General features: G+C 49.3%; 6 protein-coding genes across 6 annotated transcripts; 3 read left to right on the top strand and 3 right to left on the bottom strand.

The window, feature by feature from the left end:
* Positions 1–1,003: 1,003 nt before the first annotated feature.
* N7519_011442 (uncharacterized protein) lies at positions 1,004–1,666 on the top strand (the record flags this gene model as incomplete). Its single annotated transcript, XM_057298215.1, has 2 exons — positions 1,004–1,092; positions 1,144–1,666. 2 exons carry the CDS (start codon positions 1,004–1,006, stop codon positions 1,664–1,666), a joined length of 612 nt encoding a protein of 203 aa, XP_057146097.1.
* Positions 1,667–2,836: 1,170 nt separating this feature from the next.
* Positions 2,837–3,998, top strand: N7519_011441 (putative Coatomer subunit epsilon; the record flags this gene model as incomplete). Its single annotated transcript, XM_057298214.1, has 6 exons — positions 2,837–2,861; positions 2,919–3,105; positions 3,164–3,298; positions 3,370–3,505; positions 3,580–3,818; positions 3,890–3,998. 6 exons carry the CDS (start codon positions 2,837–2,839, stop codon positions 3,996–3,998), a joined length of 831 nt encoding a protein of 276 aa, XP_057146096.1.
* Positions 3,999–4,208: 210 nt separating this feature from the next.
* N7519_011440 (putative 6-hexanolactone hydrolase) lies at positions 4,209–5,489 on the bottom strand (the record flags this gene model as incomplete). Its single annotated transcript, XM_057298213.1, has 3 exons — positions 4,209–4,921; positions 5,050–5,195; positions 5,284–5,489. 3 exons carry the CDS (start codon positions 5,487–5,489, stop codon positions 4,209–4,211), a joined length of 1,065 nt encoding a protein of 354 aa, XP_057146095.1.
* Positions 5,490–6,183: 694 nt separating this feature from the next.
* On the bottom strand, positions 6,184–6,592 carry N7519_011439 (uncharacterized protein; the record flags this gene model as incomplete). The annotated part of the gene is made up of 2 exons (XM_057298212.1): positions 6,184–6,475; positions 6,531–6,592. The coding sequence occupies 2 exons, from the start codon at positions 6,590–6,592 to the stop codon at positions 6,184–6,186; spliced, it is 354 nt and encodes a 117-aa protein (XP_057146094.1).
* A 302-nt stretch (positions 6,593–6,894) lies between these two features.
* On the top strand, positions 6,895–7,845 carry N7519_011438 (uncharacterized protein; the record flags this gene model as incomplete). Its single annotated transcript, XM_057298211.1, has 1 exon — positions 6,895–7,845. The coding sequence occupies one exon, from the start codon at positions 6,895–6,897 to the stop codon at positions 7,843–7,845; it is 951 nt and encodes a 316-aa protein (XP_057146093.1).
* A 643-nt stretch (positions 7,846–8,488) lies between these two features.
* Positions 8,489–10,081, bottom strand: N7519_011437 (trichothecene c-15 hydroxylase protein; the record flags this gene model as incomplete). Its single annotated transcript, XM_057298210.1, has 3 exons — positions 8,489–8,687; positions 8,801–8,979; positions 9,050–10,081. 3 exons carry the CDS (start codon positions 10,079–10,081, stop codon positions 8,489–8,491), a joined length of 1,410 nt encoding a protein of 469 aa, XP_057146092.1.
* Between the last annotated feature and the right edge of the window lie 1,452 nt (positions 10,082–11,533).

The following is an 11,533-nucleotide window of genomic DNA, read 5'->3' as shown; positions in this document are numbered from 1 at the left end:
ACCAACACCACATACCTGCTTAGATATCCGACTATTACATTGAAAGGTATTTGCTATGGCTACCGTAGATGCCTATCCCACGACGCTTATTTTGTTGAATTCAGTGTATTCTTGATGTCTCTACGTTATGTAGGATGGATGTTGTAGATTGGAGGGAAGGAGACAGGAAGTTCTGTCTGTATTAGACATGGACGGCAAGGGAAAGGAAGCAGTCATAGACGTAGTAAATGTGATGCACTACTTGTTTATTTGAATATGTTCGCACCATTTCGAGTTCCGCACAACGAAAATGGCCTGCACAGCGTGATTCATCAGGTTGGTGCCTGCACTTAGACCAACGACTGTAGTGATGGGGCCGTACTTGTATGAAGATGACTAGACCTTACTCTACATTTCACATGAAGTTCTACTCTTCACTCCTAGCGGTGATATATCACGTAACTACAGCGCTCGCCGTTTTCAACCATCACTATGATGTCCACGGGTATACCGGCATATCTATATCAGGGAAAGTGCCATTTCTATATTCTTCCAACGTTGTTTATAGAGGAAAGTTTGGGTCGCGCCTGCTTTTGAGACGTACTTGACTCATTGCGATGCTGAGGCTCTTTCCATCGCCGAAACGGCTTTCGGTCTGGCAACCATGGTTGAAGCCCTAATTTTACCTCTATTATAGGAAAAGTACTCTTCGATGTTCTATTTAACTCGACGTCGGCTCTAAGGAAGGCTTATTAGCTTTCGAATAACAGACTATATATACGGCCCTTGAATCCATTTCTCTCCTTTTTATTTCTTACTTCTTCATCTACTTCCCGTGACTATTATATCATCCTTCCATCGGGTATCTATCCAATCCATTTCAAGTATACCTCAGTTGGCCTTTACTATATAGTATATTGAATACTCGATTTACACTGGGAAATTGATACACCACCAAAACCACCTCCAGCCCCGTCGAGGCCTTTTTACAAGAATCATCGAAGACTATATACAACAACGCACGATGACTTCCGTGCAAACCTACTACGAACAGGCCGAGGTCTCCAACTGGCTCGATGCCATTTATGGGGACAACGGAAGCATTGATCCAAGGTAAGCATTGATATCTATGTGTCTTGCAATATATACCAACATAATCTACAGGACACTCCAAGTCCATCAAGTGGTGACCACCCACAACGACACCCACAACGACACCCACCACGACACCTGCCACCATGACCAAACATCTCTGTCAGAACAAGAGCCATCTCCGCAGTTGTCTCGTTCCTCCTTCAACCTACAAGCCCTAAGTCCATTAAAGCTGGAGCACGAACCGCCATTCCCGAGATTCCTTAGCATGGCAGCTCTTCATGAGCTGTACAATCGAATTGGCCAATCTGACCGAATGCCGACATTGGCCGATTTCTGCAACGAAGAAGCAGACTCGGTTTCGCTGACCACGACTACCACTGACTCGGAGTACGAAAACTGCTTTCTCCCATTCTGTGGAGCTCTACCACAACCGTCCGAGGAATCCCCTGCAGCTAGCTGTGCGGCCCCATCTCTGTCGTCGTCTTCGTCAACCAACCGCGATCCCCAGTGGTTGCCTCTCGTGGTTGCGCGAGTCGTATCGAGCAAAGCCCGCAAAGCATGCCAGGCTTTGAAGATAAAGATTGCCCGGTGATATTGCCGCCATCACCGACATGAACTCCATTGACTCCCACTACTCTTCCTAATGGAAGTGTGGGAGTTCCCCTAGGCACTATAAGATCCCTCATAACCATTCCCACAACTTGCTCGGTCACCTTACTTGCGTCTCGCCTGATCACATTTTCTAACACCCGGGGGAATATATCTGAGAGAAGCTCATAAAGGCGTCTCGAGTTTCTCAAATCTCACTGCAGTTAACTGCATATAACTTGATGCTAAGATCGCCGTACTCAAAGACGAAGAGGCTTATACTAGCTGCATCAAAGAGCCCTGGAGGCACTCAATGAGATTAGGACTCCAGGCCTACTTGCCACTACTGCCTTCTTGAACAAGATCAATCTTGTGTTGAGAAGATTTCGAACCGCGTCCAGGCTCTGGATATGATCAAGCGCCAATGGACATGAATAAATGAAGACTTGGAGTAAGAAATGGAGGCCAGATGAAGAATGGCCGCCGAGCCACTGGACGATGGATGGACTTATGGATAAAGGTACTTGATCTGTCTCGGATCATGTACCCCATGCATGTTATTGTTTGTTGTCGCTGTGCCGATCAACCGTGCCAGTGAGATGACTGGGGTACTCTTTCGAACTGGGGGATTTATCCCAAAGGGTTTTAACCCAGTTGGTTTTAACGAGGCCCCAACTTATGTACATATCACCAGATTGCTTGTTTCGTCACTGCGGGCTGGTGACTGCCCCTACAATCGTACGCACCGTCGATGCGCTTAACATTACCCTGCATACGTACGAAGCAGCGCGGGTTATTACCAGTGAGGAGATTGTGGACAATATATATGTATCTAGCGCTGGAGCCAGTTGAAGCAGGACGCGAGATGTTTCATGGGATGTCGACACCTGTCCCGTGTTGATAGCTCTTTAGTATTTGTGGGAATGAATAATTTTTTTAACTATTTCAATGTCAAGTGTAAAAACATAGAAATAATTCATAGGTTTGTAGATGAAGTCTTGTTGATGAAGTGCCGATGATGGAAATGCATAGATCGAAGGCGGTCGGCCCACCTGCCCCATGTTATCTCGGCAGAGTTGCCTCTCCACCATAAAGCCACCGTGAACAACTGCGGCCACAAGGCATCATCAACAACACCCATTCCCCTTGAACCAATTCTTCCACAACAGCCAACATGGATCCCTTTTCTGCAGAGGGCGGTAAGTCTTCCATCCGTTTCTCCAGCTCCGACCAGCGCTAATTCAACTTCCCCGCAGAGCTCCTCAACATCCACAGCGCCTTCCACTCGGGCCAATACCAGAGTGTGATCGACTTCGAGACCTCCGCGCTCTCCCCAGAGAACAAACTCCCTGCCCAAGTCCTCAGACTCCGCGCCCAGATTGCGCTTGGTCAATTCGACGAAAGCCTCGCCGAGCCCTCCATCGAGGAGGACAGCCCCGACCTGTCGGCTGTCAGGGCCCTCGCCCTGCAGTCCACCGGCAAGACAGACGCTGCCTTGCAGCTCGCACAAGAACTCGCAGAGAACTACCCCCGAAAACAACACCGTGCAGATCCTTGCTGCTACCGTGCTGCAGGCCCAGGACCACAGCGAGGAGGCGCTGGCGCTGCTGTCCAAGCACCAGGGTAACCTTGAGGCGTGAGTTACCCCGTCGCAAGTAAACTGCGATATACCGGAGGCATTGATCTGATAATCTGTCTGTATTTTAGTGTCTCCCTCATCGTCCAGATTCACCTCCAACAAAACCGGACCGATCTCGCCCTTAAGGAGGTTCAGGCTGCCAAGCGCTGGGGTCAGGATTCGCTACTCGTCAACGTTGCCGAGTCGTGGGTTGGCTTGAGAGTCGTATGTTGATGCGAAACCTATAATCACCTGCTCAATGGTGTATGAGTGCTGACTTTGATCTTTCTGATGTACAGGGCGGAGAGAAGTACCAATCTGCGTTCTACGTCTACGAGGAGCTCGCCTCCGCACCCAGTACCTCCGCACCGCTAGCTATAGTCGGCCAGGCTATCGCTGAGATCCACCTCGGTCGTCTGCCCGAGGCTGAGGCCGCCCTCACCGCCGCTCTAGAGAAATACCCTACCGACGTGGAATTGATTGCCAATAGCATTGTTTTGAATGTGTTGGCTGGGAAGCAGACCGAGGAACTGGAGTCGTATGTCATCCTGCGGCGGCTCCGTTTGAACGATGTAATGGATTTGTTGCTAACTTTTATCTCTCGTCTAGCCGGTTACAGCAAGTCCAGCCCTCGCACTCCCTTCTCACTGACATCCAGGAGAAGAGCGAGTTCTTCGATACTGCGGCGGCCAAGTTCTCCGCCAAGGTCTCCACGTAGAATAATCTATCTGCTGTTCCATATATTTGTTGTTTTGTTTAATCCGAGTCAGGGGAGCCTATCCTGCTTGTTTATGAAAAGACATGACCTCTCATTCCTGCAACTGGTATTTGGATTTCCCACTTGTAATTGGTACGAGCATAGGAAACAATAAGACCTGTCTCTATCGAACCTGTCCTTCTGCTCCGCAGCAATGTGGCAGCAAATAAATCACAGCCGAGCAGCCAACCACTGCCGCAACTCGGAACCAGTCTGAGTCTCCTCCTTAACCATAGTATAAAACGGCGCATCATGCGACTCATCATACCCAACGACAAAGGTAACCTCCTCAAATACCGACTTAATCTTCTTCACAAACTCCTGAATAGGTGAAAGCAAGATCTCGTCCCCACCAGCAAGAACCAAAATCCTCTCCGTCTTCGCACCATCCCACCACTCTGCCGGCGCATTAAGCGGCTCATTCCAATTATCCGCCGGCTTCTCCGCGCGGTAAGAAGCAGACCACCTCGTCAAAACGTCCGGCGTAATAATATCCTTCCACAGATTATCCTTCATCGACGGCCACTCCGTACTGAAGTTAATCCAGGGCGCATACGCAAAGACACCCGCCAAGGGCGCCGACAGCACCAGCGGCTCGATCTCCGAGTGCGGGTGAGAAAGGTGCAGCAGTGTCGCTGCGGTAAGATTCCCGCCTGCGGAGTCCCCGCCGATAATCACATTGGCTGGTGAGCGACCCGTCTCGTTGATGATGTAGCGCAGGGCTTCGACGGCTTGGCGGAGCTGGGTTGGGTATGTTGCGTGTGGAGTTAGCGTGTACCGCGGGAAGAACACGGCTAGATCGTGGCCGGTCTCATTCAGGGCTTGTAGTATATCGAGCCAGAATTCGAAGTAGGCTGGGATGGCGGGCATGGCGAAACCGCCGCCTGTTTCTTTATTAGTATTTTGCTTGTTATTTTCGTTATTTGGGGATATATTTGGTGTTGGGATTAGGTTTTGGCTCTGCAGGTACCCGTGGACGGATTTCTCCATGTTACACGAGATCGGGACGCACCGTGGTAGTAGACGATCACGTTCTTGGCATTCTTGTTTCCGATCCAATGGCCCTCTGTGTTGTGAGGGAGTGTAATGGTCTCGGGTTGGAGACCGCGCTTTTTCATGACACTTTCGTAGGCTGCTGAAGTTGGGAGGCTGAGATATCTGTTCGACGATAGGTCAATGCCTTGTCCAGTTTTATTGTATTATTGGGAGTCATGTGCAGAAGAATCGTCCAGAGAGAATAACATACTGTGTCTGCCGATCCGATCTCCGATCAACGATTTTCCGAATCACAGCTGACAGGACATGGTGATCATAGCGCTTGGGGCTGGCTTTACCCCGGAAAACACCAGTAATGGCAGCATACACCATGCTGGCGTACATTGACAGGTGCAGGAATGGGATATCTGCTTTTTCCCAGAGCCCGAGCTGGGGGACATCTTGGTTGGACGACATGGTTATGATTTCGAGTGATTGAAGCTCTTGGGTAGGGGAAAGTGAGCTGAGCCGAGCGTCGGCTTTATAGCTTCTCTTCCCCCGCTCTATTCCCTCGGCTGTGGGGCCTGCAGGACCCGAAGCCGCTGGGCGCTGATTGGCGTTGCTCCGATCTACAGGGGTTCCATCCGTGGATAGATGGATGTCTCCAAGGTATCATCTTAGGGCCAAGTTTGGCGTGTCCATGGCATTTCCATAGAGATTTTGTCTGCGAGATTGATCGGTCATGGGATTGGGATTCGGAACAGCTCTGGAAGGTGACAAAGGAAGAACTAGCATTTGCAAATGTGGAGGAGATTCTCAAGACAATTTCGTAGTAGATAGTAACACCGGATAGTTCATGTTGTAATCGAAGACATAGTAATTTGAGGACTATCTTATGAGACGGACAGTTGGTGAATCAATTGCCATATCAATCCATTTTTTTTGAGCGATCGGCCAACCGACGTTGAAAGAATGAAGATTCCATCTTTTGGCAAGCCAAATTCCAATCTGAGGTCCATTTACGATAGAAAGGCTGATAGCCCAGTAAACCGCCCACCCATCGTCCCAGGACGAGGCGGTCTGCCCACAAGGAACCCACCACGGGAGGGAGATGTACGATCCGTCGGCGTCAAATGTCTGTATCCGTGAGTCAGACATGAAACCGAAGCATTTAAGGGATAGGAATGGAAGGAGGACATATGAAAAACAGCTGCATCAGGTCAGTCTTAGCCCCATTGACAACCACATCATCCTGGTACCGGTACCAATTCTCAAAGAAAACCGGGCTCAGTTCAAACACGTTGTCCGTCTTCTCACCCGAGAAGAGGAACTTGACCACCGTATTGCCATCTTCTTGCCGATCCAGCGAAAGAGGGTACGATCGATGGTCTTTGTACGGCTTGATGCTGTAAGGCCCATCATCTAGCGTTAGCACCACTTCCCAATCTCCAGCGCCAGATGGCCTTGAATAGATTCTATATTCTTCTTGAACGTGGAAGTGCGCGGGCAGTTTGTGACAAAAGAAATCCGTAGAGCATCTGTGAGATGAGCACCGCCTGGTAGATCCTTCTCATGGCCATGATGGATACCCTCCACGATGACCCAGCCAGTCCCGTAAGACTACGAGGCTGGTCCCGGCTTATGCCTTCGCCCCTTGTGAGGCTAACGAGAGCTCCGGGCTCAGGTCAGAATAGGTAGCTTATATGCGCAGCTCGCATTACGTTACCCACCTGGGCACCTGGGCACGGGCAGCCTTGGAGCCCTGGAGAACCAGAAGACTTAGTCAGCGACTTCTGGTTCCTGGAAGGTTGCCGACCCACTTGCCCGCGATGTCACGTAGAGGCCAGGTCGTAAACATAAAGTTGTTTACGCTGAGATCACCATGCACCTAGATCACAAGATCCCCTGGAATACAGTGTCATCTCACTTTTCCTTCATAAAGGACAACCCATGCATACGTGAAAACGATTTCATCATCCATGATCGCTTAGCTGATCGTCAATCCCGCGAGTTCAACCATTTCACGCGGACTCTTATTTCCACAATTGAGGAGTTCTCAACCACAGAGCGAGCCAAATACCCACGTCCTGCCGCTCTACCAACATCCGGCCCTCTATATGACTCGTCTATTCTACCCGCCATCGAAGAGAAGTACCACCTTGGACCACACGAGACCAACTCCGCGGTATCGAATCCACTGTGTGAGGAGTTTCAGGATGTCGACTACTGGATCAATCAAGCCCCGTATGACACCTCCACTGCGCATCTAGCCGATGCAGTAAAAATGCTCATTATCTCGAATGAGATGCTCGCTCTGCTACGTCTGGCAAACCACAAGAAAATCCCACTAGCAGATCTAAACCATCTAAGCTGGGGTCACAGCTTCGGTGTGACACATGTTGCTGACGTGGCTCTGGAAATTTATATGCTGCTGAATATTGCTGCTTCTGTCAAAGCCAATGCAAAACCAGGATCTGTGAATGATACAGGTTGTCTGACGGAGACACAGCCGTTCAGAAGGTTTATTGGTTGGGGATTGGCTGATTTTGATTATCCAGCTCAGAATATACCACATCGGTTGTTTTGGAATGCAAAGGGCATCCCTGGTAGTTCTGGGATCCCGTCGTGGGACCCATTGAGCCTTGAAAGTGATGATGAGAGGAGGGATATGAAGGACTACCTGAACATGTGCTTTGAGTTGTTGTATCGATATGATCTTTTGATGAGAGAGATGGGGAGGGATCCTGAGTGGAAGGAGAGGATCCTCGGGATGCTGCGCCTGTGGGGGGCAAGCTCTGTTACCATGGACGAGACAGGGTACTGCTTCATTTGATCTATATCGTGATCTTATGCGCATTGGGTTTGAATATATAAAATGCTAAACGGCGTGCTAAATATACACCTGGTCAGATAATCGGTCCATTAGCGAAGGGATTTGGAAACATTCGAATGTTTCGATATAAAGTATGCTACATTTTAACCCCGGGGCCTAGGGAGCGGCTGAGACTCGACTCATATACTTCATATGGATATGTTGCGTTTGTTCTGAAGATACGTATATTTAGGACGCAATACGATTTTGGCCGTCTCAGAAGCCATCCTCCTAGTGAATAATAAGGCTTATAGAGAACTCCCCTCCCTACTGGATGTCGAGAGCCGAACCTTTCCTACTATCAGTATTTATACTCGCGCCAGCGAATAGCCACACTTAATTGCGCTATAGTAGAGTATCCTATCTAATCACCTAATAGTAGCTTCCAGCCTTCTAAACGACATATATATTATCGGATACCCTTTACCTAATCAAGAGTTTCTACCCACGAAGGCGCTCATTTTTAAAGATCTCCTCACTTCTTCCTATAGTATGTGTTACATAAAGTACTGAAGGTAGTGCTACGCCTCTTTACTAGCTTGTGCCATAGATCCATAGGTGACTAGAAGAAAAATATTCACCTCGGGGCGATTCACATCTCGATTTAGGTAGCCCAAGGCTTTCCCGCCGGGAGCCTTTCGTTCCCTTCAGCTCTCGGAATCAGGTGTACGTAGAGATCTGGCTGAGACCATAACACACGAGGCTTACTTTTCTGGTACCAGTCGCGACTCTGGTCCGCGATTCTAAAATTGAAGGCCCAGACCAGACGCGCTATAAAGAAGCGAATAGCACTATTGGCAAGACTGTTGAATAGAGTCAGTAACTCTAGCCATGCTTTGCAAGCCCCACGACACGGTGGAGATGGTTGAAAGGCAGAAAGACAGTAAAGAGAGAGGGAGCCCAAGGGAGTACGTACACTTTTCCGGGACAAACCCGTGGCCCAGTTCCAAAGGGCATGAACACATCCCTCCTGTCATTGGCAAAACGCTCGTTTTTATCGTCACCGTCCAGCCATCGCTCCGGGATGAAGCTATTAGCATCAACAAAGTGCTTTTCGTCTCGATACAAGGCCGCAAACCAGGCTTCGACAACGGTCTGAGATAATATCGTGACTGTTAGGGTACTCTCTGTACATACTAAGAGCAGCGTGTAGCATCGCACTTACCCCTTCTGGAATGAACTTGTCTAGAACCAAGTCGCCTCCGGCGGCGATTTCCCTTGGGAATAGCATAGGTGTAGGTGGCCGCATCCGCATTGACTCGTGAATCACGGCATTTAGATAGGGTAAAGTCATGGCGCCGTCAAGGTCGATATCATCTTCGGCAGCAAAGGCAGTGCGTATCTCGCTCGCCAGTCGGGTCATACTTTCCGGGTTCGTCGCCAGATAGAAGATTGTGGCCGCAAGCAGGTGCGTCATGGTCCCTAATGCACCGACGGTGAAGATCTTGATATTGCTGTGTATCTCCTCAATCGTCAATGGTGTAGAGCGAGCAGCGGACACAGAAAGGCTGTCGTCTCTTGGATCAGCATCATTCTTGTCGAACTCTTCATCCTTCCAGATTGACGAGACAAAGTCGGTGTACTCAGTTGGAGCCGAATCCATACGTTCAAGGGTCCGTTCTTTGGACAGCCGGGTCAACTCGGAGAGCATACCGCCCTCCAGCCCGGAGGGTGTCAAAGAAACCATGAGAGAGAGTAGTTTTGTGGGGAGGAAGGACAATATTGCAACACCGTATGCCGTCAACACATCCCAGTCCAGCAGTGCTGCAAGGAGAGGAGATTCGGAATCTGATTGCAAACATCCGATATTCTCGCCGTAGGTCAACTCACTCACCATATCACCTTGGGCCTTGTGGATCCATGTCGTAATGTTAAAGGGGTGGATGGGTGTCGAATGCTCCTTCAATCTGGCAACTAATAGACCAGCATATTTTTGGATAATGCCGCCTCGAGCCAACTTGGCTTGCTTAGAGAACCCAGGAAGAAGGGCACGTCGGTAGCGCGTATGCTTATCTGGTGGGCCACATAAGAGGTTGTTTGGATTCAAAGCATTGATCAAGGCAGGCCGACTGTCCTGGGGTCGGCGACGGTTCCAGATGTGGCTTACAGCCTCGGCGTGATGGTAAACCAGCTTGTTAGGCTCGACGCGAATGACAGGGCCGTAGCGTCTATGAAGCTCTAACATCTTCACATGCATCTGACCTCGTACAAAGTGTCGAGCATAAGGTATTCCTGAAGCTGCCCATAGTTTGGGCCCTGGATAGTTGCGTAGTGGGTGAAGAAAGATATTATAACACCAGGAGCAGATCAGAGCAGTCGGCAGCTACAACCCCCTGGAGTTCAGCATACTGAAAAAGGTCAAGTACCGGAAAGAATAAGACTTACTAGAAGAAGAAAGACGAGAATGACTTCGGTAAGACTATGACCAGCCCATATTTGTCTGATGTCCATTGTCATCGACATTGTGCTCGTTCTAGAGTGGAAGGAACTCGAAGAAGATGGAATAGCCAGATTTCAGAACTGGAAAAGGGTGATTGTTAAGTCTTTGGCAGGCTTACTTCTCTCGCCGATGATTGGAGGGTCGATATGCCTGCTGAAGCACTTCCAAGGTTGAGTGGCTGACACTGAGATCACCAACTATCACCGGCCCTTCCTCCAAGGTTCCTTCCATGCCCCACAACCCACATAATATGTGGGGCGGATCTGCGGGCCGATCCCTGATTACGCCGCACGGCACGGACTTTTATATAGCCAGATATTCGATTTTGGGAGCTGCATCCTATCACCGGCAGAGAATGTATGTCTGTTGGGGGCCAGTCAAGTTCTAGAACAAGATGACTCACAGTGCTACAGATGATCCGCAACGGGAGGATTCCGACATCCGCATCAATTTCAATTAGGAAAGGGAGAATGTTACATCGGATTTCTATAAGGTGTTAGATTTTAGGAGCTCTATCCTATCACTTGCCGAGAAGGTATGTTGGTTGGGGCCAGTCAAGTTCGAGAACAAGATAACGCATAGCGCTAGAGATGATCCGTAACGGGAGGATTCCGACATCTGCATCAATTTCAATAAGGAAAGTGGCGATATTATGTCAGATTTTAGGAGCCCCATCCTATCACCGGCTGAGAAGGTATGTTAATTGGGGGCTAGTCAAGTTCGAGAATAAGATAAGGTATAGCGCTAGAGAAGATCCGCAACGAAAGGACTTCGATATTGGCATAAATTTCAATTAAGAGCGTGGGGATGTTATATCATATTCCTACGAAAGATCTATTCCTAGGCGAGAATGTGAGGGCTGAGACTTGATGAGGCTGAAACCCGCATCGGAGCACATCCTTGTTATAGAGTAGATGCAGCCCTCGTGGTATGCTGATATATCCACTGCGTTATTTTTTGTTATTTGGCGGTCGCTTACTCTTCAACAGCGATCGCATGAAAAGCCCCATATGACTTGGCCCCTAGTGGCCCCTGGGTACACGTTCAGGCCACCCAATTTCGCGGCAACCCCCACCCCTAATGCATTGTAGCCAGGGCTTAGTGGATTTTCCTGACCCAATTGCACCTACGGAGCGTTGTTTTTTCAAGCTTCGTGAGCTACTAACCTTGGAACATCGATCATTGTACCCCTCCCCCAATCTCATAATG

This window comes from Penicillium mononematosum, assembly GCF_028829835.1.
Source record: "Penicillium mononematosum strain IBT 11891 chromosome Unknown utg000005l:1.0-9366267.0:1.0-9372171.0, whole genome shotgun sequence".
Classification (NCBI taxonomy): Eukaryota; Fungi; Ascomycota; class Eurotiomycetes; order Eurotiales; family Aspergillaceae; genus Penicillium; species Penicillium mononematosum.
This window is presented reverse-complemented; position numbering and strand designations above follow the sequence as displayed.